Raw genomic sequence first — 25,792 nt, 5'->3', positions numbered from 1 at the left:
GTGTTTACTATGTGGCTTTCGTTTTATGAAAACCATGTACTAAATATAATGGCTTTGCAGGGTTGTAAACTGTTCCAACTCTCCCTACGTGGGCTGAGCGTGTATGAGTGTATTTGTGTTTTTTTATTAATAGATTTGAGCTGGATAATAGGTCATTAAAGCATATTTTTAATGCCCCAGTCTGGATCTGGATAATTCACATGGAGCGCACAGTGTGTCCTTTCCAAAAAAAATTCAATTACACTCAAATGGTTTCCTGTGATCTTAACTTCTCTGGCACTCAGTTGTCTGATGTAACACAAAAAAAGGATTAAAAAGTTGATTTTGAATTAACCATATCTCTGACTTTTTTTGTTTCTTTTTTGCAGAGTGCTCACAGAGCTGGTGTCAAAGATGAGGGACATGCAGATGGATAAGACAGAACTGGGGTGCCTTCGAGCTATAGTCCTTTTCAACCCAGGTAACCATCGCTGTATGTGAGCTCACATGTGCCGAGGAAGCTGAAAGAAGCTGTAGATTAGGTGTTGCAAAGATGCAAGGTTCTCCTTTTAAATTTAAAATAACAGTTTAATGGGTTACCAAGCTACATGTTAAGATTCTACAGCACTGTTGACATATTTCCCATGTGGAATTGTTCTCTCAGACAAACACTTTGTGTTTTTTTTTTTTTACAGTGCTATTGCTTCAAGCTATAACCAAGAAAATTATTAAGGACTTGAAGCTTAGTAATACTTCACCTAAAATCTATTTTTGAGTATCAAACACCTACAATATGCTTGACAGATGGCTGTAAAAAAAAGTTGCCTCATTGATGCAGCCGGAATTCAGTTACAATCGATTCCAAAGGCAACTACTTTTGACAGCGGTAAGAAAAGTTTCAAGACATCCAGAGAACCTTCTCAAACAGCCCCTAAAGTATAATCCAATCTTTCCACTGTCCATCAGTATTCTAAGTATCTTACAAACGTTCATATGTTCACCTTAATGTGTATAAATGCACCACTTGAGGTGGAGCTTTGTAGCTTTGATAGCTAGGCACAGCAGTAGTGTATCAGCCGTATGTTTTGATTGTACTGAGCACATGGAGGGAGAAGGGGATATTGCTGCAGAGAAAATAATTTAAAATGAAACATATCACCATCGGGATCCTTTGTACATGATTGAATCTGAGGTGATTTCTGGAGTGAGGAAACCATATATGTTTTACATGGACCTTTCGAACCAAAGAGTTTTGATACTGTTAGATTTTGGAGGGAGTATCACTCAGAGCGGACTCGTGACTCAGCTTGACCTCATTAATGTAACTTGAGAATTGGGAACTGGCTTTGGACTTGCCTGTGTTTTCTTTGAACTTGACCTTGGACTTCTCTTGTGAAACTGAGACTTGTAAAACTGGTGTGCTTCCACCTCTGAGTCTGCAAAACACTGAGGTAGAGAGGCCAAAACAAAAGCTGATACAGTGCATATTCTACACATGTGAATGTGCTGAAGGCATAAAAATGAACTCTTTATTTAACTAGAAAGGTTCACTCACACATTGTGAATCACACTTCATTCAAAACAAAATTCCAAGCTGTCTGCCCCGTTAGCAGTAGCTGATATGTGGTGATGTACTCAGCAGTCCGTGTACTAATAGTTCTGTTAGCCGTCAGCCAAACACCTCATCCAAAACAACAAGTGAGCCGGTACAGCCGTGTGTACTGGTAGTTCTGTTAGAGATTAGATGTCACACCATTCAAGACAATACAAGCGTCCGAGAGGTACTCAGCAGTGTGTGTACTAGTAGCATTAGTCGTTAGCGGAACGACAAAACAACAAAATTAAGCCGCAGAGCAGTGTCGAGAGTAACGCAACAGTGTGTGTACTGGAATTTCCGTTAACCGTTAGCTCTTAGCCAAACACACTGCAAACTCTTATCCCCAGACTGTGGGTGTAGAGTAGCAGATGGGGCTTTTGGAGACGCACTCAGATGTGAAATCACTAGTGGTCCCTACCGGCCAAGGGAGGGTTAAGAGTGGTGAGTGAGGAGTCAGTAGCAGTATAAAACTGCCAATAAAAAGTGTTCTGAGAAAGAGTGAGTTGAAGCAGTTGCTAGAGGTCCTTTGTCTTGCCAAGGCACGTGTCACGCTTGCTAGCAGTGTGCTGCTCTGTATTTAAACCTCCTCCACATGGCACCAAAGTAAGCTCGACCAACCCATGAACGTGACCCAGGATATTTAATGACTCAGTGTGGGAGCCTCCCTCCGTCCCTCTGGGGCCACTGTGGATCCGTTCAACCCAGACACACTGATCCTCTGTGTTCCACATTTCGTTCAGGCCACATCCAGGCCCACTGGCTCCGGTTCACTTCTCGGCCTGATTCCTCGTTAATTAGGGGTTCACAAGACTGCTCTGACAGAGAAAGCAAGGGGTGGGGGTGGTGGTGAGCGGTGCAGGAGGGGACGGCGAGGCTAAAAAGGCCCTCAGTCCTGCCTTTCCCACACTGTGTGATCGAGTCCAGCCGCTGACAACAAATGTTCATTCATTGTTGATCAATCGCGCAACGCTTTGTTCATCCGAAATGTTAATCAATGCCGTGTTTGTGTCGGGGTTTCCAGTGAAGCTTAACTTAGCTCAGTCCTAATTGGACTAACCCAGAATGTGGCGACAAACGTCCACAGTGAGCCCGCGGGGTTAAAACTCAACTTGTGAGTTAGTAAGGCTCGCCATGTTAAACTACCGCCAGGGGCCTTTGAGCAAGGGGTTCGCCGGAGTTTTCACGAGACAAAACCAACAGTGTTCAGCAAACTGCAAGAATGTGGAGAAGAGGGACGTAAACAAAGAAAATGAAGGAGTATATATCTGCTCATGAAACACTGTTCCTTTCTAAATGTGTTGAATAATAGCTGCAGGGTTGTTGTTGATTATTTGTATATTATTTTTGTGTGTCTCCACAGACTCTAAAGGTCTGTCCAATCCAGGTGAGGTAGAAGCTCTGAGAGAGAAAGTGTACGCGTCTTTAGAGGCCTACTGCAAACAGAAGTACCCCGACCAGCCTGGCAGGTATGAACGCAAAAACAGAACTGACTGCACATCCCCACACTCCTCCTCATTGGCTCTGTCTTCATACAACATAGCTCCTCACTAGGGCGGGGCATTATATGGGACTAGATGTAGCTTTAGAATTTGGGTATCCTTAAATGGCATTAATGTTGTGTTTTCACGTCTTAAAGGCTGCATTAGAGTAAAGTGATGTCATTTTCTGATCCCACCAGACTGTTCTAGCTACCCTTTAAAATCTTAATTATTGACAACATATCTACATTACGCATGATTATTTATCAAAGATGTCATTATGTAAATATTTTGTTAAAGCACCAATAGTCAACCCAACAATATCGTTGCAATATCCAGGTATTTGGTCGAAAACATATTGTGATATTTGATTGCCCAGCCCTACTCCTCAGTCTGATCAGACGCTTTGGTTTTAATACGTTGTAATAATGGGAAAAAAAAGGTTAAAAGACTAAACAACTTTGTATTTGATTGATTTTAAACAATCATTTTTTATATATTTGTTCTCATTCTCCATTTGTTTATTAAATGTAATTCTCCAGCCAATTAGCTGTTTGGATGCCAGAAAAGCTCTGAAAAGAAGTAAAAGAAAAGGCTTAAACTAAGTTTAAAGAAAAGGGACTCTTGCAAGAACATTTTGTCTGTCTTCCTTTTTTTTCTTGGAGGTTTTGCTTGTAGTCTGATTCACCAAAATTCTTGTTATTGCAAAAACGCGTTGTATATCATAAAACGTGTCATTTGTTCACACGAGTATCTCTCACATGAGGCCCAAAATGTGGCAGCTGCACATTATACAGAAGGCGCTGTACGTTAAGTGTGGTATCAGTTTGTTCCTCTTCTTGTCACATGTATGATGGACCAGAGGTCTAATTTTGGTCTCGTGTTGTGACAGGTTCGCCAAGCTGTTGCTGCGGTTACCAGCACTGCGCTCCATCGGCCTCAAGTGTCTGGAGCACTTGTTCTTCTTCAAGCTTATCGGGGACACGCCCATCGACACCTTCCTCATGGAGATGCTGGAAGCCCCCCATCAAATGACATCATAGCATTGAGGGTTGAGCCCCCCCCCCCCCCAGATCTCCCACCAGCCCTGGATCAGAGGCAGTGTCCTTTTTTTCTCTTTTGTTTTTTAAGAAAAATCCAGTCTCCAGCGAGGGACAGATCATGTGACGGATGGAGAACCTCTCCCGTCCCTCCCTACCCTCCCCCCTTTTGATGTGTTTCAAAACAATGAGTTCATCATGTCTATGGGTCTGTTTTATACCTTGTAAAAAATATATAAATAAGAAATATATATATATATATAAATATAGATATGAAAATCACACGGCGACACGAGTGACAACAGTGGACTTCAAATAAGGTCGGACAGAAGACAGAAGAAGCGCATTGAGCCATCGTTTTCATCCTTGCTTTTCCTACACCGCGTCAAGAAAAAGCAGACGATCGGGTTTTAACACCCACAGTTGCAGGTATTTTGAAAAAACTAAAAACGAGAAAAAAAACGGCGTTGATGTCACATTTGGACACTCAGCGTTGTGATCGGGACAATCATGGACTGGGAGAGCCTCAGGCCGTCTACACTTGGACCTGAGACCTCTATCCCTCTCTTTTTCAGGACTGAACTCACTTTGGGGGGGGACGGTGTGTGTCTGGGGGAGGGGCAACGTCCGCTTAGAGGAACCCGTCGTTTCCTGCCCGACTCGACGGAACACGTCAGGTCTTGCACTAGCTGTTCTGAGCTTTCTGGAGTCGGACTCGGAGGGAGGTTTTACCGAGACTGCAAGTTTTTTAAAGAAACCTCAGGTGTCTGCCCGATTCCAACAAATACAAACCACATGTGACTCTGTCAGCACTGTGCGACGTCGGGGGAGGAAGACATTTTAGTTAATCCGCCCTTCGGTTAAACGTAATCGAATTTAGTCGGGAGAGCTCATCACGTACAATCTCCGCAGTTCGTCTAGACGCAGGGAGATGCAGTCTGATAGCGGCACATTAGCTTTACGACGCTACAAGATGCTCAGAAACTTCACGTCATCCCATGTCACAACATCTGGGCCTTTTGTTGCAACGCTCGCTGGAAACAGAGCACACGGTTTTATATTTTGGGGGGGAAACGTCATCGCTCTTGCTGGCGAACTCCAAGCTCCCTTTTTTCGTACCCTTCTCCTCATTTCACGGGACTTTCAGCACACCATTTTCACACCTCCACACTCAGAAAAACCTCCCACACGCGCCGGGATATTAGCTTTTTCCAAACACCACATCTACCTGTACAGAGAGTTACAACCGTATACAGTATTGACTTTATTTTGATTTTAGCAGCAGTGATGCACGATTACCTCTGTTCTCCATCCGTCTGACCGTCACGTCGAACCGTTTTCCGGCGTGCGGGAGAAGAGCTTGTGGTCGCAGCAGAGCCATTTGTTTTGTTTATTTGTTTGTTACTTGGCACTTAACCTCATGACGGCGGAGTCGGGTTCCTGAACGGAGAGCTGATGTTGATGTGATGGACCTCTGAGGTGGAATCTGGCACGATCAGGGACGCACCAGTTTCAGCGGGACACACACACACACACACACACACACACACACACACACACACACACACACACACACACACACACACACACACACTCGCTCTCCCTGCACTTCTCTGGACAAGCCGGTGTCATTCAAGTGGAACTGAAATGTTAGCTATCTCCATGTTATGTATAATTATGCTTTATGTCCATATTCTGTTTGTTGTTTTTCCTTCCTCCTCTGCTTTTCTCTAAATGCTGCAGCTGCTGCAAAAACTATGCATCGAGTGCATTTCCAAAGATTGTCCACAGAGCGGATGCGTGTTAGTGTGTAACAGGTCAAGTGTTTGTGAGGTGTAATAATTTCCTGGACCGGAGTAAACAACTTGTTTAGGCTTTATTTCCCCCACTATTCAGACATTTAATAGTCAGTCAGTAATGGTTTATTCACCATGGACGAAAATAAACAACTGTTTTATGGAGCAGTGGAGCGGAGCAGAGTTTAAGGACGTGGTAAATAGTAGCTATTGCCAAGTACAATAGGAAAAAAGGCCCAAAAGATAATTCAATTAAGGATTTTTTTTCTTTTTTCTATTTCTGCTTGTTCGTCACGCTTTCATGAGCGCCTCGACACTAACTGGACCTGAAAGAACCTGAGCACTGTGTTTTCAGAATCCTGGGATAAAGTGAAACGGTCTCGGTCGTATGGAACCTTGAGTATGCCAGAGCTTCATTTATTATCGCTCTTTTTAAAAAACAATTTAGCCACATATTAATTGATAATATCAAAATATTTGTCGGTGGCACCATCAGGACTCCATAGAACTGTTGACTCGGACCAAAACACCAACAATACGATGTCCATTTCTTCATCGTGATTTGGGTCCAGTTTCACAGCAGGGCCTCCACCATGGGGGTCAGCTAAACAGATGTTATTCCGCCTCTGTGAAACTGATCCCAGCAATGCAAAAAGCAGAGACTTGGGTCAGATGCCAGCTCTTTGCTGCTAGATATACTGCTCACTAGCTCCAAGCAGGACGACAACATTTACATTCAGTTTAGATTAGAGAGGATGTGGCGGCCATTTAAGAGCTGTGAGCTCCCTCTGGTGGAGGAGAAGTGGCGCTGCGACGTTACTTGAATTTTTCTACAAGTATTTAATCAGACAAGAAGATGGCACTTTCTTGTTGTGTTGTTATCATCACTCAGACAAAACCTCAGCGTCTGTGCTTGTTTAAGCTGAAAGAGGAGAGAAGCAATAACTTCAGTATTGGCTGGCTGGCTGTTTGATTATTAATCAAACAGTTTCAGTGAGGTGGCCTGTTATTATCATGAACCATCCAGGGGACAGTATTGACTGCCGGTCTGAGATCAGTTTACAGTATTTATATTCTGGATCAGTTGTACTTGTTTGTCTGTTTAATCGAAAAAGAAAAAAAATTGAATTTGCTGATAAGTCTTACAACGTAAGCATTTAGTCTGGGCTAGATTTGCTGATGTTTTTTTAGAGGAACGATTTCAATCAAGGAGAGCAGACAATAAGCGATTTAAGCGTTCTTTTTATTCGACTGGGTGACCAACTTTATCATAAATATCCTCCTGCTCCTTTAAGGCCGGTGTCTCCCCCTCTTAGTTTACTGTGATTGGCCGAGCGCAGGTCTCTTAAGCCATAAAGTGGCTCCGATAAAGACAGGCTCACCCACATGAATGCTTTATAACACAAAGCTCTATTTTGTTAATATGTATATGTGTATATATTTATAAATCTATATCGACAGATCTGTTCTTTGAGGATTTCCGACATTGAAAGAGGGAGACAGGTCTGTCAGACCAAAATGTGTTTTTTTTGTCACAAATATCTGAGTTTTGTTTTTTTTCTTTTTTTTAAGACTGACTTGATCAAACCCTGGTCAACCAGCAGAATCGCAGCAGCTCAAAACTGAAACAGAACCAGCTTCTCACCCATATATGGGACCTCAATAAAACCGTGAAAGAGAAACAAAAACAAAACAAGGTTAAGACTTTAAACCCTCCGAGATGTGTGTGTTGCTTGGCAATTGTATGTTCAAAAAGTGTAATAATCAGGAAAAGCTGGGCTTGTGACACAATCACCGCTTTCTTTGTTGCATCAATGGTAAAATGTTTAAGTAAGAAAAAAAAAGGATAAAAAAAAAAAAGAAAAAACACTTGGAAAAAGATCTATTTTTGTACAAAGGTAATTTTATCCCTTGCTTGTGTTCTCTGTTCTCTCCCTTTTCTTCTGCGGGCTGTTGCATACGTTGTGGAAAAGCTTATTCAACAAGGCAATTTTCAGATTGAAAATTTAAGGTGCGAGGTAAATGTCGGTTTTGGCACCTCGGTAACCGTGTCGCCTTTACTTTGCCATTTTCAACCCGTCGCTGCAAGACGGGGAATGTCCTCTTTAATTATATTTTTGTCGATTTTTAAAGAGATGGAATTTTTGTCTTCTGTTCTTTGTGGGTTGTTCTCTGATGTTCTTATCTTTCATGGACAGAAAAAAAAAAAAAAAAAAAAAAAAAAAAAAGGTTATTAAAAAACAAATAACTCAAAAGTGAGCCTGACTGATGCCAATTGTATGTGTGTAATGTTCCGGATGCACGTAGAAGTTGTCAGAAAATGTTCAGTCACGACTCGTGTCACGTGAAACGTACAAAAACTGGGTTTATTAAGTCGCAGGATATAGCTGTCAAATGTCAAAACATGTATTCCACAAAAAAATGAATCCAGGTTAACTACAGAGAACAGATGCTGCTGGCTTCATGTGCAGAACTACAGAGGGAGCTAATCAAGCAGAAGAGACCGTTAGGAAAATAGACAGTTTAAATCATCAAATCACAATACGTCAATGTAATATGTACAGATCCTAGAAGATATAATAGCTGCATTTGGTTTACCTTAACTTTAAAATGTTCAAATTAGACAGGAGGGGGGGGACTTCATTTTTTTTGGAGCTGTCAAACTATTTCCGGTGACATCATACATCACATTTTCAGCTTTCTTAGCGTCCTTTAAATCCAAGTTTGTTGCCCTAAAAGGACTCACAAACCTTAAATATATCTTAGTATGGCACGCAGATCTGGGAATTCAACATTAAGACAAAAAACAACACTAATAGTGATGCCTTGAATAATAAATACAGCCATAGGATCCTTAGACGTCTTTCTTTTTTTTTTTAATACCTGAAGCTTGATGTCAAAGTCACTTCTCCACCTCACAGTCATTGAGAAGACACTACACAGTTACTCAGACAGACTAAAAAAGACAAAGTAATCGTAGAAAGGCCAAATAAGCTTTACATTTATCCTAAGAGACCGGAAATGCACGAAAGTTGGTACAGAGCCGTGACATCGAGGGGTTAATGCAGTGTAAAAAAAAAAAAAAACTGAAGCACCAGAGCAGAGCATCGACATGTTTGTAAAGTATAATAAAAAAAAGTCTCCAACTTTCCGGTGGTAGACAACTAAATCTGGCACACGTTAGCAGACGCATGGAATATCTCAGATGTGGCTTTTATTTTATTTATTTACGGCCGATACTGTATGTGGTCGACGTGTCTCATTTGGTTCTCCTTGTTGAATCATCTGAAAGCCCTCTGCATCCAGAAGGAGCTCTCTGTTAGAAAAAAAAAAAAGTCCTCTTTTCTTACAACAAAACACAGAAGAAGAAAAAAAAATATATATGAATGGCCCAAAAGATCAAAAAAAAAGGGGCTTAGCAGTCGCTTCTCCATAGCTTGATGGTTTTGTCGTTTTCTAGAGCCGCAGACGCGATGATGTTCTCTGTCGGGTGGCAGGCGGTCGAAATGACGACGTCTGGAAAAACGGGGGGGGGGGGGACACAAATTAAAAGGGTGCTGAGAACAGTTTGTTTGACAGTTTAATAAACATATTACACCCAGACACAAATATCTGTCTGCTGACTGACAAACAACAGACCCTGCTTCAAGACTTAAAGGGACAGTTCATCCCAAAATTTGAAATGCATGTTTTTCCAATCCATCTCCATCGTTTTGAGAAAAAATAAAATAAAAACATACATTTGGAAAAACTCAGGATTGTTCCAGAAATCATGACCCAGTTACTCAGGGTAACTGTCCCTTTTTAAACATCTGGGCTTTAAAAAAAAACAAAAAAAAAACGTATATTAAGACCCGTTGTGTCTTCCTGTACCTGTGTGGCCCTGGAGTTTCTGCACAATCTCCTTCGTCTGCAGGTTCCAGATGTAAACCATGTTGTCCTCGGAGCCGGACACGATCCACTGAAAGAGAGCAGGGTCGAGGGTATCAAGAATGTAAAATAGAAATGTATATAAAACTGTGCCAGTGCGGCATTCGATACCAGAAAAGGGTTTATTAGGGAACATGAAAGAATAGGAAGAGTGCAGAAATTCTGTGCATTACACAATTAAAGACAGACGGCTCACACTCGAGAGAAACCGAACTTCTCACCTTTCCGCCGGTGACGGAGAAGTTCGCAAATATGCAGTACTTCTCATTCTTGTGGCCGGTGTATGTTTTCAAGCACTGAAATGTTAGAAGAAAAAAAAACAGTGGAAAGTCAATTATCTGTAGCACCAAGGAAAAACTTTAACCATCAGAGACTTAATTTGTTTAGAAAGTTTTTTTTAAAAAGTAAGGAGATATGGAAGAAAGAACACATACCTTTCCTTTGCTGTAGTCCCACAGCTTCAGCGTGCTAAGGAGCAAAACACACAAAAAGCAGAGCAGCCGTTAGAGCGACTAACATTAAAACAGCGTTACGATGTAAAACCAAAAAGTCTCTTGTTCATATTCAATCCATGTACATTGTGTTTATGTGAACCTGTAGCTGAGGAAAGCTTATCATAGCGCAGCGCTGCCCTCTGCTGGTGAAATCCTTAACACTGAAATATAATCAAACAGAAGGATGACACTCACTTGTCCAGTGTCGCAGCCAGGATGTATTTCCCGTTGGGGGAGAACTTCACAAACGACACGGGGGGGTTGTCGTCATCTGACATTAACAAAACAACGGGACCAACGTTAGCGACAGTATCTAAATACCTAAAAGAAGCATCTTCAGAGAGAACTCAACCACCTTTGACTTTTCCCACACATTCTACGATGCTTCAATTCAAACGGAACCAATTAGAAATCTCTTTCATAAATCAATTCAAAAACATTAAAATAGCTCTACCTAAGTGATAATGAGGTGAAAATATGCACAAAATGCAACATAAGAAATAGGTAATCTTACCTATGAGTGTCTTTAAACACTGCCCCGATGCTGTATCCCAGATTCGGCTGAGGGGGGAAAAAGAAAATTATTTAGGTATTATTAAGACATTTAATTGTCATGTAATACATGAATAAAACAATAATAGCATAGCGATGTCATTTTTGAATACTGTGTTAAAAATAGCTATTGAGCATTTCTTCCTATAAATTGAATACAACAAGAATTTAGGTTATTAAATTCCATCTGCAAAAATATTTTGTCTTCATCATACAGGATCAGTCCGCTACTGTTTGATGAATACTCTGCAGGTTAAGCTCATATAGGATATTTCTATTAAGCACCCATCCTACACGTTTTTAAGCAGCTATTAGACTTTAAATAATTGCCTTATTTTAATAAAACGGTGGAAAACTAATGGTGCATTATTGCATGACGCACTGTGACAAATACGTTTTAAATCCTTTACGGCTTAAACTTTCCGCTAATGACGATCAAGGCTAGTAATTTTCTGCCGACACTTTTAAAAATCCGTTATTGATGAGGGCAAAGGCGCAACATGATTAGTGAATGTGAACATGTGATCTACACAAGAGGACAGTCTGTTCTCACCAAAGGCCGTCGTAGCTACTGGACACGATCAGGGAGCCGTCTCTGTTGAAGTGAACCTGCAAGCCGAACGGATCATTACATTTACCGGAGCCGGGTTTATATAAATAAAATCCTCTAATATTAATATAATACGTAAAGAAAAAAAACTGAACTTACAGCTGAGACTGGGTCAGAATGAGCCGGCAATGTTTTCAAACACTTCCCGGTCTTCACATCCCATATCCTTACGCTTTCATCAAACTGAAAGCAAAACAAAAACAAAACTTAAATTAAAAGCACTAAAACTCCTCAGAGACATGTTTAGAAGACGCTCGAACTGAGTTCTTGAGCATAATTTCCATTCACTGCCTGTTCTGTGCCAGAAGCTGGGTACTCACCGATCCTGACACGATAAGATTGGACTGGGGGTTGAAGTTGCAGCAGAAGACGTAGTTGCTGTGACCTTTAAGAGTTTTTAAGCATTTACCCTAGATTAAAAGAGAGGGAAAAAAAGTTGAAATGCCACTATGTAAAAAGGATAAATGTGCTCAAATCACAACCGGTGTGAGACGACCCTTCGAGCTTGGCTTCGGATTGTTCTGCCAAGTCATACAATGGCTCAAATAGTTTCATTAGTCACTCTCTTACCGAGCTGACGTCCCAGATCTTCAGGGTTTTGTCGTCGGAGGCGGACACCAGGAGGTTGGAGTCAGAGGACCAGGCCACGTCAGAGATACCCTGCAGGTTCACGGGGTGTTGTGATTAGGAACATAACACTCAGGTCTCTGATTAGAAGCGACTAAGAAAAGTAGATGACAGGACCACGGCGTAAAGATGAGAAGGAGTTTAACTCACAAGTTTATGTCCGGATATGGTTTTCTCGAACTTGCCGTCGTACGCTCCCCAGATTTTGATGAGTTTATCAGCGGCTGAAAAGACAAAAACAAAACATTTAAATCAAGAACATAGCTGGCAGATTAAAAGATAATGGAATTAGATGTTGCCCCAACATGTGGTCTAAAGAAAACTTGACAGAGGAAATTGATCAAATAAAAGGAACTCACAAGAGCTGGCGAGCCATTCTCCACTCGGACTGAATTTGACGGAGGAGACGGCTTTGGTGTGGCCGGCTAGCGTGAATTTCAGGCTGTAGTTCGGCTTGGCGGGGGCAGACTGTATAAAAGAAATATTAATCATGTTTAGAAATCTCCTCGATGTATGGCAAACATTTACTCATGGTAAAGTTACAAAAAAAAATAAAACATCCATTTCCACCCCTAAATATTTTCAGAATTTCAATCAATTAACCAATAAGTAAAGCGCTGTAGTTGCAATAGAATGGGAACGCTGCAGATATTTAAGATGATCCAAACCTTGCTTTGACTGGCAGACGCTGATGGAACGACTGGGGGTTTCGTGTCGGTCTCTGGTTTCTTATCTTCTGTTGCCATGGTGAGGAAATGAGCATCTATTGAGCACGATCCTGGAAACAAACATTTAAGGTAAGTTCAATAATGAAATCCCTTATAAGTAAGTGCTGTTGCATTCACAGACATCTGAAGTGAAACAGTACCTTACCAACTACACACAATCTGAAGTATTTGGTTTTTTTTAAGTGAAACAGACGTCCGCGTTATACATTTATAAAAAGGAGACAGCCTTCAGTGTCCCAACATTTACATTACATTACATTACAGTCATTTAGCAGACGCTTTTATCCAAAGCGACTTACAGGAACACACGTTGGGATGCATTAGTGTATGGTGAAAATTATTAAGTGTGTTATTACAACAATTATGTGCATTGGTTGGTCTTCATGATGATTAAAGGGGATCTCACCGATTGGATTATTTACCTGTACTGTCCAGTGTATGCCAGGTTTAAATGAGGAGGTCAGAACGGGATATTTACATTACATTACAGTCATATTTATGCTCATCATGTAAACTATGACAGCTGTTTCATAGAGAGGAGACAACCAACACATGCAGCCATTAAACTCTACTGGCAAAGGATACATGTCTCTAGTCTTTGGTCGCTTTCTACTTTAGCATAGCGTTATCTAAAAAAAATAAGCTATTTTAGCTAGCAGTTAGCTAGAGAGCTAACGTGTTACGGTTAGAAAGACTGAATATAAACAGTCGATGCGGTCAGCTAACCCTAACCCTGTGAGTGGCTGGTGGTTATCAGTTATGAACACGGTAACGTGTATCCGTGTTTTAATGCGACACATGTGAAGATAATACATGTTAAACAAAGGACGACACGGACTCCCTCGGCTGGGTCGTGACAGGAGCTAGAATCACTCCGCATGTTAGGGATGCCAACTCCTGGGGTTTGCTGCCCGACAGAGAGAGAGGCTGTCCTGGTGTAACCCTAACCCGACAGAGAGTTGTCCTGGTGTAACCCTAACCCGACAGACAGAGAGGTGTCCTGGTGTAACGCTGTCCTGGAGTAACGCTGTCCTCATGTCTGCTCGCTGTGTAACGCTGTTGACAAACGGAGGGCCTCCATTCAGACACCACGGAATCGGCCGTAAGTCGGTACTCACGGGGGTTTGAGGCAGCCTCACGGTCAGATCGTTCCTCCTCGGGACGATTAGAAGGAGAAAAGCTCGTATTTGATGTATTCAGACCACCATGGGACGCGTTAATCACCAGCCTGCCTCCGGGACGCCTGCGAGGAGAAGCTGGGAGAAGCGGGGAATGTGGTGCGCTGGGGCTGCTCTGCGCATGCGTGGCACTCTCAGAAGTAACGGAAGCCAAAGAGGGACAATCAGGGTCAAAGGCAAATGTGTCTATGTCGTCACTCACGGGCTGTGGTGTTCAAGTTTACCCTGATTAAACATGTTGTTAACCTCATGTGTACTCAGTTTTGATCAGTGTAACTTCACGATAAGGGACATATTCATATTATGTTAGATAAAGTGTGGGTTTGAGGAACTGTGTCCTGCAAACGTTGTTTCTTCTTGAAACTATTATTTATGATGCTCCATTATTGTGAGTCAATATATCAAAATGTTTCTAATTTACGCACAGGGCACATACAGTTAGATAATGTTACTTAAAAGAAAACGAATGTTCTGCTGGCAGTAACATAATGAGGTGAATGAAGGATATAGTGACATGGTAATACCTAACATGGCCACACCCTCCCGTCCAGCAGGGGGCGCTGTGCTCCGCTGCGTTCAGTCCGCAGAGAGAGAGAGAGAGAGCACGTCCCTGCGTCAGGTTTGTTGTTTCTTTCAGAAAGTTTTAAAGTTAGGCTCCCGGGGCCCTCTATGTCTATCTCTATCTCTATATCTATCTATCTATCTCTATATATCTCTATCTCTATCTTATGTGTTTGTTGTAGCATCTCTCACAGCTCGAACAGCCTCTAAACTCTCGTTCCAAACAGCATTTCAAGCAGAAGGAGTTATAAACAGTCCCGTAGTGACCGTGAATGTAGTTTATTATTTATTTGTTTTTATCAGCACCCCCCCGTCTCCGTTGGCAACACGAGATTCACTAGAACGACTTCTTTACGTCGTTGAGACTGTGCGATGACGACACGGTGACGTTGATGCTAAGCTAGCTGCTGCAGAGCTAACCGGCTAACCACATTCATACCTATGTCAAGAGGATGAAGCCAGTAACGTTTATGTATCATTATTATTATTATTATTATATAGTTACATATATATATATCGTCACTGCCCTCTTAGAATGGTGTTTACAGCCACGTATTTCCTTTAAAATCACTACCTTGATGACCTTTGACCACCTTTTCACTTATTAAGTGACGACAAAAAACCCACCTCAGAATCACTGTTTATAGTAAGAAAAGTGAAAGCCATAGTTTAACAGTAAAATAACAATAAACAAGTGGAACAAGCATTAGTCATCACTCATATAGGCACAGAAACCTCCTTCAGTTGCTCAACATGCAGCTCAAGAACAGTCTACTGTTCATAGACATCTCTTCAACTGAAATGATGTCTATGAACAGTAGACTGTTCATAGACTCCTCTTCAACTGAAATGATGTCTTATGCTGCATACTGAGTTAGACTCACACTTGAATCTGTGTTTTTGTCTGTGCCTGTTGTGCAAATCTAGCTTAATGTGTTTGCAAGTTTGCTCTTCTTTTGAGAGGATGCGCTGGTGTTGCATCGACACTTGAAAGTAGATCAACCATAGTTACATTACATCACTTTGTCAGCAGGAGCAGCTTGTTTCTGGGCCATAGGAACGATCTCTGACCTAAAACAATCTAATTTCACAGTTTTTATGTCAACAGATCACTTTGTCCGGTATGAAAACTATGAATGAAGTGGGCTGGCGTTCCCTTGCACCCTTTGATGAGCTGACGGATGAAAGCTACGGAATTCACAGAAGATAACACAAACAGAGGTTGTGCTTACCTGTCGGGAGACCAGACCCAGCCACCTGCCATCGTCGTCATGTCAGCAGACGCACAGCCGCACAGTCCGCGGTTTGTGAATCCTCCTCCTCCTGAGGTCAAAAACCCAAACAGGCCAGGCCGGAAGACCAACCAGCTGCAGTACATGCACAATGTAGTGGTCAAATCCCTGTGGCGGCACCAGTTCGCTTGGCCTTTTCACCAGCCGGTTGATGCAGTCGCTCTTGGGCTACAAGTGAGTAGTTTGGAAGTGATCAGAATGTTCTTCAAGCTTTCAATCCAGAATTTATCACAACACGTTGCAGTGTGTAGTGCTTTTTGTTCGTAAACAAAATTGGTATTTTAATGATAATTGGACAGATTAACATTAAGTCCTTGTTAGACATTTGAATGGAGCTCACCACCTGCCCTTATTTTGAAAGTCAACGGCCCATCAGGAAATGAATCCTGAAGTAAAACAACACATCTGCAGTTTCCATAAGGCTTTGTTATATGGTACTTTACTAACTACAATTGTGATTATTATCCCTGTAAAAGGCAATCGTATGTTTTGCTACAAAATAAAAAAAAATTGCAGGCTCTGATGGACAAAAAAACTGTTATTCATAACCAAATGAAAGGGGCCCTATTGGCTATTTACGCCAGACCTAGGTACATTCTTTGCACTTATGAATTACCACTGTCATCTGTCTATTATGTCATATATGTGCTTTTCTTGCCTTTTTGGAAAGGGTCTGCTTTCCTCTTTTCTTTCACTAAAGTAAAACTGCTTCTAAATCCTTAAGTCTTCTCTTTCTTTTGTCATTCTTTTGTTGCTGCTATTGATGTTGCTTCGTTCACCACTCTTATTGCTCAAACAACACAACACAGTGAGTATAGAGGCACCGGAATGTGGCATCGCACTCGCTCTCAATCTCATCCAATATTTTTGAAGCTCATACACATAACAGATAACAGAACCTTAAGAATATTCAGAAATAACCTTAAACCTGTATAACTGCATTTGTTTTATACATGTCTTTACATGCTAGTCAGTACTTAATTAATGACTTAATACTTTAAGTAGGCACTTTAATTTTAGTAACTATTTCAATGGATTTTTTTTTTATATACTTGTCTGTACGGTAGCTCTCAATTTGTCCCAATTGAAGCCTTGGAATTACCCGAGTAATAATCTAGACAGCGTTTTGGAGTGAGATGTTGGCGTTGCAATGAAGTCGAATTTATAACGGGATTCCATCCCCCTCTGTATGGCATTGAAGTAGAAATCTCTGAGGTTGATATCTCAGATGAGCAAATAAAACCAAAAACTATCTCTATGGCTGGATACCTTGTTCAAGAAGAATTCCAGTTTATTACGACTTGGGTGTCATTCGTATCCGTTGCTCACTTAGATTCATTGCTGAGATCTGGGAACACAGTGACATCGCTACGACAAAGCCATATGCATTGAGTGCTGAACACCAATGGACACATTTTGATATAGTTTAACAGTTCACATTCCTCTTCGCATTGAGTTCCAAATAAATGTGGCTAATCTTGACTCAACATGAATGTAAACTGGAATAATCCCGGAAGTGAGAAATATCGAAATGTACGAATTCCCCACTAATAAACTTTCCTCTTCAGATCCTTTTTGAAGATGTGGGAGAAAAACAAAAAGCAAGACGACATTCATCTGACACGTTGACTCTTTTTTTTCCTCAATCAGGATTATCATACGATCATAACAACTCCCATGGACCTGGGAACCATCAAGAAACGACTGGAGAACGACTACTATTGGAGTGCGACTGAATGTATGCAGGACTTCAACACCATGTTCACCAACTGCTACATATACAACAAGGTGAGGAGCTCGGTGACGGGGAATGCATCGCGGCGGTCAGCCTCACATAAAACTAAATCCTTCACTCTGTGCTCTAGCCCACAGATGACATCGTGCTGATGGCGCTCGCCGTGGAAAAGGTTTTCTTGCAAAAAGTTTCCCAGATGCAGCAGATGGAAGTGGAGATTGTTCCTAACGCTGCCAAAGGGAAAGTCAAAAAAAAAAAAGCACCCCAGGTAATGAACGTAGGCGTATAAACACTGCTTCAGGCCACTTACACTTGCATGAACTCATGCAGGTCCTGCAGGTTTCAGTTTGAATGTTGTCTTTTAGCTTGTATTCTATTAAAAAACGTCAAAAGGTTACACCCAGATCTCCCTTAAAAATGTACGTGTTTCTTTAATTTAGCCATTTGCATTTTACACATTTATTTTTAAGCAGAACATTGTGACTGTCATTGCAGTCGTTTATCTTGGCATGCCTTGCTGTGTGCTTAAAATCTGCATACTTCAGCCTGCATGAATCAGTGCCACCCTAAAGTCTCCTGATGGCTCAGCCAGCACTGTCTGCAGCTGAGATTACCTGCATCAGTGAGCCTCTGCCTCTCTTTTTCCCCCTTTTTTGTCTGTTTGAAATGACACTTGTCTCAAACTATGTACTTTATACCCTGTGGCTCCTTTAGTAATGTTGAATTTTGCAGTCACTGAAATTGGCTTTCTTCCTAAGCGTGTTTTTCTCATTCCACCTAAATTATATTGCACTCTGGAAATATATACTGCCATTAGTGTGGTAATTATGTGTGTTTCTTCAATCGTTTAGATATACATGTTGGAGGAGTGTACAGATCGACTGCCACTGAGAAAAACGGGCCTGTGTGCGCTTTTTCAGTAATCAGAGTGGGGAAAAAACAACCAGCGCAGAGCGACACAGAAAGTTGTGTCATCAATTTAGTTTAGATTGAACAAAAACACTGGATGTTTGTCGCTGCTTCTTTTGCCAGAACAGAAAAAAAGAATGCACCTTGGAAACTAGAAAGTTATTATATTACTACTCAGACTAAGATATATATATATTAGTAGGTTTTTTTTCTATTTTATTTTTGTTTGTCAGGGTTCCAACGCATCCTGGTAAACAGTCAACCAATTTTCCAGTCATTGAAAATACATGAGAAAATTAGAGAAAATATCCTGGAAAATGATTTCAACAGTCTCTTATTTTCCTTAAGCTCAGCATGTACTTCTAATCTATCTAAACAGAAAACATTGCCTTCTAAAAGGGTTAAGTTATGTTCAGGATCACATTACCGTAGAAATGGTAGATTATGGACAAGAATATTTTGACTAGGCTGCTCTTGGTTATGTCGTGGAAAACTATGAACACTGACCCAAGTCACGTCATGTGGTAGCACGTGCAGGTTTGATGACAATACATCATTTTCTTTCTTCCCAATTGGTTTTAGACAGTGGAATGACTGGTTAGCATGTTTGGTTCAGTTGCTAAAAGTTTACGTATGAATGTGGGGTCAAAACACCGGCTAAATACTCGCTACGTGTACAATTTCACTTAGCTAGTATTGTCTCTTCAAACACAATGCTGCAGTATTATGGTAGAACGGACAGCAACATGAAATGTTAAACTTTTATAGCGGTAGTTCACAGTGGGTGCAATTAACCTAGATGCCACTTGATATTACATTCAGTCTAGATTTGAGCGGGACACCCTGTTTGTGTTTGATCCACGTATGCAGGTGTGCCCACGACTCAGCCGAGCCTCTTCGACACGCCCTCCAGCTCATCCTCAGTGCCCAAACACCCTTCAGACAAAGCTACAAAAGTGAGTCGCCGTTTACGTCTCTTCGTATTGGTTAAAATCACAGATCATGAAGAGTGTTTTCCCTTATTGTGCTGTTGTTTTTTGTTGTGCTAACGAAGAAGAAAGGGCTGAAGCGGAAGGTGGACGTCACCGCTGATTTCTCCACAGCAGCCATAACCAGTATGAGCGATTTGTCAGGATGCAAGAGGAGACGTGAAAGCGAAGGCCGAGGAAAGGAGTTGCCAGAACAAGAAACCAAAACGCTTGATTATTGCAAAGATATCCTGAAGGAAATGATGTCCAAGAAATACCTGGCCTACGCCTGGCCTTTCTACAAGCCCGTCGACGCTGAAGCTCTGCAGCTCCACGATTACCACCAAATCATCAAATACCCCATGGATCTGAGCACTGTGAAAGTAGGAGCTGTGCAAATACATTCCCTTCATGGTTCAGCTAATGTGCATGGCGGCTGTTGTCTTTGATTTCTTTGACTTTTTTTCTATTTCCAGAAAAAGATGGATGGAGGAGAGTACCAGGATGCACAAGGCTTCGCTGCAGACGTTAGGCTTATTTTTTCCAATTGCTACAAATACAACCCTCCACATCATGATGTTGTAGCTAAGGCTAAAAAACTCCAGGTGCTTTTTGAATTACTGAATTTAATAATTAACACATTAAAAAGGAAGTTTTGCTGGTTCTTTAGGGCTCAGTCTAATATGTCAATGGATTCTCCTTTTCGTCTCTGTGCATGCGTTTGCTTCAGGGTGTGTTCGAGAAGAGGTTCGCAAAGATCCCAGACGAGCCAGTGGAGTTGCTATCGCCAGCCAAGAGTGCAGGTTTTAGCGGGATAAGCACCAACAGCTCCTACAGCTCAGACAAATCAGACCAAGCAGACGAGTGGGCCAAACCCACCCAACCTGCTGAGGTTGAAGAACAGGTGGGTTTATACTCCCTTCTCTAACTCAGAGTTCCTCTTTGCTTTTCTCCACCTCTGGTTTCATGATGAAAATATAGCTTTTGTAGAAGTTCAAAACTCACCACCTATCAAGTCAGCAAACGGTTCATTTCTGCAGGAGATTAGAGTTTTCTCGAGCAGACATTATGTTTTGTATCCTGCAGCTTCAGGTTTGCCAACATGTAACTGGCATCACACTGTATTTAAACCCAATGGGATCATATTATCAACAAGTTATGCACAATACAGGAAGCAACATTAGGTGTGCAATGAGATTTATTGTCTTGCTCTCAAAATGTAAACAGGGAGGAATAGATACATAAAGTATATCAGAAGACATGTTTTCTTCTCCTTCTCAGACTCCACATTGTTTAAGGTGGATATTGTTTAATGATCAGATGCTGAGCTGAAGCACAGCAGACAGTAAATCGCTCACTGAGACTAACTTGTCTTTATTCTCACACTTTATGTCACGCCAACTTGCTCGCACACAGAAACTGCTCTCTGGCATGATTCCCTGCTGCTATTTGTCTTGGTAGTTACTATTTTGATACTACCATATGTGGCACCACAAAAGCTAATTGTTTTGTTTTGTTTTGTTGACCCAGCTTAAAACTGTTCATGAACAGCTCTCTGCATATTGTGAAAACCCTGTGCTTGCACCAAAGAAGAAACAAGAAAAGGACAAGAAAGAGATCAGCAGGCAACATCAAGGCAGTGCAAATTACAACTCCAGGTAGGATGTTTTACATAACTGAAGAACTCTCTTATGAAAGTATGTCATATCCACGTTGAGACCGTTTCACCAATCTGTCTTGGAATTTCAGGCAGCCGTGGTCGGGGAGCAAAGTTTGGGATTCAGATGATGAAAATCTGCAGATGACGTACGACGAAAAGCAACAGCTGAGCCTTGACATTAACCGGTTGCCTGGCATCAAGCTGGGCCGCGTGGTGCACATCATTCAGAGACTAGAGCCCTCAATGCAAAACACCAACCCAGACGAGATCGAGATTGACTTCGAGATACTAAAGCCCTCCACTCTGCGTGAGCTGGAGCAGTACGTGAAGTCTTGTCTGTATAAGAAGTTCAGGAAATTTCAAAGTAAGTAGGAAGCCGTCCTCCCACCTTCCCTCGAATCATTACTAGTATCTCTGCCAGGAGGATCATGCAATCGGTCATGTCTGTGTGTGCGCGTGTGCACCTCTGTATCTGTCCACGGCAAATCTTGTATTCTGCCTCAGCAAGCACTGCTCACACTGACACTCAGCTGACAGTACACACACTGCTGAGTACATCGCTGCCACTCAGCTAACAGTACGATAGTACACATACTGCACTCTGTACACACACTACATCACTGCCAATTAGCTGACAGTACACACTCTGCTGAGTACATCACCGCCAATTAGCTGACAGCACACACTGCTGAGTACATCACTGCCAATTAGCTGACAGTACACACTCTGCTGAGTACATCACCGCCAATTAGCTGCACTGCTGAGTACATCACCGCCAATTAGCTGACAGTACACACACTGCAGTACACACTCCACCGAGTGCACCTTTGTTTGATATTAAGGTGCTAACAAAACATCAATAACAGGAAACGAAACCTTTGTATGCCATCAGCATTTTTAGAATTTAATTGGTGATGGTGCTTCCTTTACTTCCCTCCATCCAGAGAAAGGCAGTCATGCTTCGACTCATCACGTCGGCTGCAGCACGTCTTCAGATTCTGCCACCAGCACCACCAGTGACTCCAGTTCAGAAAACAGCGACTCATAACGGCGGTGTTGTTGTTATTTATTTCTTTGTTTGTGACCAAAAGAGAGTTCTGCAAAACTCTTAAACATGCATATTTTTCTATTCGTCTTATGTTCAAATATTTGGAAAGGGAAACTTCCCTGTATTCAGCGTTTCATTTTCTCACTCTTTCTCTGTAAATCGCAATATCCGGCACTGGTGTTTCTTATCAGACACTATAAATTCACTGGGGCACATTTCATAACATTTGAGTTCCAATATCCTGTCTCTGTCATTCATTGTGCCCACACTGTTTAATTACAGTACAGGCATTTTTCAAACACATTGAAATGGAGTTATTTTCTTCTCAACATCCATTTTTTGCACTAGCCAGCTCTCAATAGCAGCTCTTAAAGTTGAGCGAAGCTTGTTTCTATTGTAGCACATTATTATAAACAAAGATATTAAGTCAAGTGGAGAACAAGAAACAATCTAAAGCTCGCTGCACAGTTATAAAGGCTGCAGTTTGAGACTGTGACACAGATATTCACCTTTGTCGTGGCATTATAGTATACATTTAGTGATGTTCATTAGAAAGTATGGAGAGAGTGGGTAGAAGGATTTTGGTTCTCGGTAAGCAAAGGTACACAGTTCCACACATCGATCACACTTGTAGTTGTCAGTTGTAGAAGAAAAAGCCGGTTGGTCAAATGTGGAAATGTAAATGGGAACATTTTACCATTACATATCTTTTTTACTGTTTAGCACTTAATGCACATAACAATTTTATTTTTACATTTAAAATGTTTTGTTCTTTTTACTTCTTGACATGTGCTTTGCATTTCAGTCTCTTCATAAGCAAACTTGACTTTCACCTTTTTGGGTGCCATCCGTGATTATTGTTCCAAGCAGAGCAGTTTAAAATAAACCACTGGGTGACCTTTGTAAAGGGCCATACCAGTGTTTTACTGTAGTCCATTTACTACAAATTACTTTGACTGAATATTTTCAGCATGATGCAGTGCTTGAACTGTGTTTTCCCCTCCAGGCTTCTTAACTCTGTGGTATGAAAGTCAACTTGCAGAGACTTGAGTTCAGTAATCCATCAAAGTGAGCCTCATGTCCACGGTTATTTATGTCTCCTGCCATTATATTTCATGGCGATGCACTGCTGACTTTTCAAACCTGCAAAAACAATGTAACTTTGACAAAATCTATGGCTACCTAACTCATGTTTCAAGTCTCACCAATTAGATTTGTATACTTGATTTGAACAAGTGTGATGAGTTAATATTCCATCTATCTGCTAAGCTCTTCTGTTTCTATTTTGTTAATAAAATAAAAATATAAAGGGAGCCTTGTGTTTGTTTAATGTAGTAGGCGTAAAATGACCTTAACATCGTGCTCTTCAGTCAATAGGATGCACCACAGAGACAGAAAGCCCTCTCCATTGAAACATTTACTCCACTCTCAGCCGGCCTGCCAGCTGCTCTGCAGAAGCTGGCACACACCCAAAGCTGACCAGTTCAAACAGCTGGTGCCTCATCCAGCTTCACGCTCCCATCGGACCGCAGTGCTTAACTCGTTTCGACGTGGGCGCAAAGCACTGGAGCTGTAGTGTGTATGAGAGGACGGTGGTACTAAAGCACTGACTCATGTTGGCAGAGAGAAGACAAAAGAGTAACAAGCTGGAAATCTGGAGCTCAACAGTGGTTGCAGTTCTGCAAATCAACCAGGAGATGGCCATCATGCACTAACCTAACATTTATTAAGATCACTTTTCATGTGTTACTGTTGTATTCAAGAAAATACTGCCTTTGGGTTGGGTTATAAAGCCTTTAATATATGCATTTTTTCATTATTTGTCATTGCACTTTATAGGAGAAATGTAGCTCTAAGTGATTTTTACTCAAAGTAAACTGAAAACGATTTAATAGAACCCCGGGCAAAGACATTGTTTTTTATCCACTCAATTTTGAGATTTTCATTACAAAAATTAGTTTTTTCTCAGACTCTGAGCCAGAAATCTCCACTTCAGGAGCACTTACATACACTAAACTTTTCAGTTTCATTCCTATCTATATTCTGAAGCTTTCTACAGATGGGTTTGATCATATATCATTCATAGCCTGATTTATGAAACACTCAAAACATGACAAAAAATGATTTTTTTCATGCTGTTGACAGTACTATATTATTTATGGGACAAAGACATATCCAAAATTCCCTCTGGATAAGAATTTGACTCTAATATGTCAACAAAATGAAATTAATTTAGAATCTGGCTTTATTCTGTTCTTTAAATATATGTTAATTAGCACATAATTAATAAGATAATGCAACATTTGCATATTTAAACACACATTTACAGACAACTTGTGCAAAAAGTATTCAATTTGGGAAATTTCATGACGATATATCTTAGTTACATGTACACATATACATACACATAAAACAGCTATAGATTTATAATGCTGTTTCTGAATATTTTAAGGATGTGAAACTCTTGCACGTTATACCCTGAAATAACTTACAAAAGGCCCCAGAAGCACTTTAAATATATATCTCAGCTGTATATCCTACTACTTTCTGTTTACTTCTACTTCAGGGGAAAACACTGTAGTATTACATTTACATGACAGAGTAATGTTACGAAACAACCTGTAAACGTTAAAAAAGCAACGTCCCGCAAACGTTCACGTAATGTAACAAAAGCAACGTATCACCAACGTTAGCGGGACGTTGCTTTCCTAACTTTCCTAACTTTCCAGGTGAAATGTGCTGTGGGTGAACTGTATCTTTCACCAAAACTTACATTTTAAGTACATTGTGCTGTTAAAATGTACATTGTGCTGTTAAACTGTTAAAATGTACATTGTGCTGTTAAACTGTTAAAATGTACATTGTGCTGTTAAACTGTTAAAATGTACATTGTGCTGTTAGTGCATCTCTTTGACTCACTCACTTGAAGCATACATTAGAATGCAAGACTTTTACTGCGCAGTATTATTAGTTTTAGTATTGATAGTTTATAGTTTTACTTGAACTATTTCTGAGTACTTTTTCTAACAATGTCAATACCAAATTCTCGCAGTTAGAGAAAAGATGAAAAGTAAAGAAAGACAGCTTTTGCTGTGAAAAAACACAGGTTGGGGTTACTCACACCACGGTTATGAAGTAGAGCGTAGATTTATATTAACGAAGGTATTATGCTGGCGGAAACATTATTATGTTCTTAGTATAAGTATAAAGTTGGTATAAGTATTAGTGTATTCGTGGCTAAAGGCAACCATGCACAGAATTTGAGTTGCACTGGCAGAGTGGCGCCGTTCTTGTTGGATATCTCTGCTCATGCTCGTTGACTCGAGGGAAGAAAGAAGAAAAGGTCTTGTTGTAATGTTATCCAGCATTCATTTAGCCTTATTAGTCTTTATCCAGGTTTCCAGAAGCAAAAGTGGACGACACGCTGGACTGCTGAGCCCTGGAGCTGTGTGCTTGTTTATTCAAAGTTTATTAATAAAAATTGAAATTGAAAGTGAAATTGTATCCTAGTGTAAAAATCATTCCCGATCAGAGGAGCATTTCTTGAGATATATGAAAAACACACAGAAAGACGGACAGACATTACTCGTTTTATGGTTAGATACATTCT

At 41.0% G+C, this 25,792-nt stretch overlaps 3 protein-coding genes across 4 annotated transcripts in view; 2 read left to right on the top strand and 1 right to left on the bottom strand.

Annotated features, from left to right (window-relative positions):
* The window catches only part of rxraa (retinoid X receptor, alpha a), a 100,812-nt gene extending 92,725 nt beyond the window's left edge, over positions 1–8,087 (top strand). For both annotated transcript variants that reach the window (XM_054611889.1, XM_054611888.1), the window contains exons 9-11: positions 369–460; positions 2,937–3,042; positions 3,947–8,087. In XM_054611889.1, the coding sequence (XP_054467864.1) occupies positions 369–460; positions 2,937–3,042; positions 3,947–4,097 (349 nt within the window). In that variant the 3' untranslated portion in view covers positions 4,098–8,087. The remainder of the gene's footprint in view (positions 1–368; positions 461–2,936; positions 3,043–3,946) is intronic.
* A 137-nt stretch (positions 8,088–8,224) lies between these two features.
* Positions 8,225–14,152, bottom strand: wdr5 (WD repeat domain 5). The gene is made up of 14 exons (XM_054612420.1): positions 13,950–14,152; positions 12,772–12,881; positions 12,463–12,571; positions 12,254–12,327; positions 12,047–12,136; positions 11,797–11,886; positions 11,576–11,659; positions 11,420–11,475; positions 10,829–10,875; positions 10,510–10,585; positions 10,255–10,288; positions 10,042–10,116; positions 9,764–9,851; positions 8,225–9,406 (listed from the first exon to the last, which is right to left on the bottom strand). Exons 2-14 carry the CDS (start codon positions 12,847–12,849, stop codon positions 9,306–9,308), a joined length of 1,002 nt encoding a protein of 333 aa, XP_054468395.1. The 5' UTR covers positions 12,850–12,881; positions 13,950–14,152; the 3' UTR covers positions 8,225–9,305.
* A 399-nt stretch (positions 14,153–14,551) lies between these two features.
* LOC129102089 (bromodomain-containing protein 3-like) lies at positions 14,552–23,513 on the top strand. Its single transcript, XM_054612048.1, is given in 12 exon segments — positions 14,552–14,628; positions 15,679–16,036; positions 17,513–17,650; positions 17,728–17,865; positions 19,377–19,462; positions 19,561–19,564; positions 19,567–19,857; positions 19,951–20,079; positions 20,205–20,378; positions 21,005–21,132; positions 21,224–21,498; positions 22,079–23,513. Coding segments are annotated over 11 exon segments (1,752 nt in total). The 5' UTR covers positions 14,552–14,628; positions 15,679–15,751; the 3' UTR covers positions 22,183–23,513.
* Positions 23,514–25,792: the final 2,279 nt, after the last annotated feature.

The sequence above is a fragment of the Anoplopoma fimbria genome, chromosome 14 (assembly GCF_027596085.1).
Source record: "Anoplopoma fimbria isolate UVic2021 breed Golden Eagle Sablefish chromosome 14, Afim_UVic_2022, whole genome shotgun sequence".
NCBI classification, from domain to species: domain Eukaryota; kingdom Metazoa; phylum Chordata; class Actinopteri; order Perciformes; family Anoplopomatidae; genus Anoplopoma; species Anoplopoma fimbria.
This window is presented reverse-complemented; position numbering and strand designations above follow the sequence as displayed.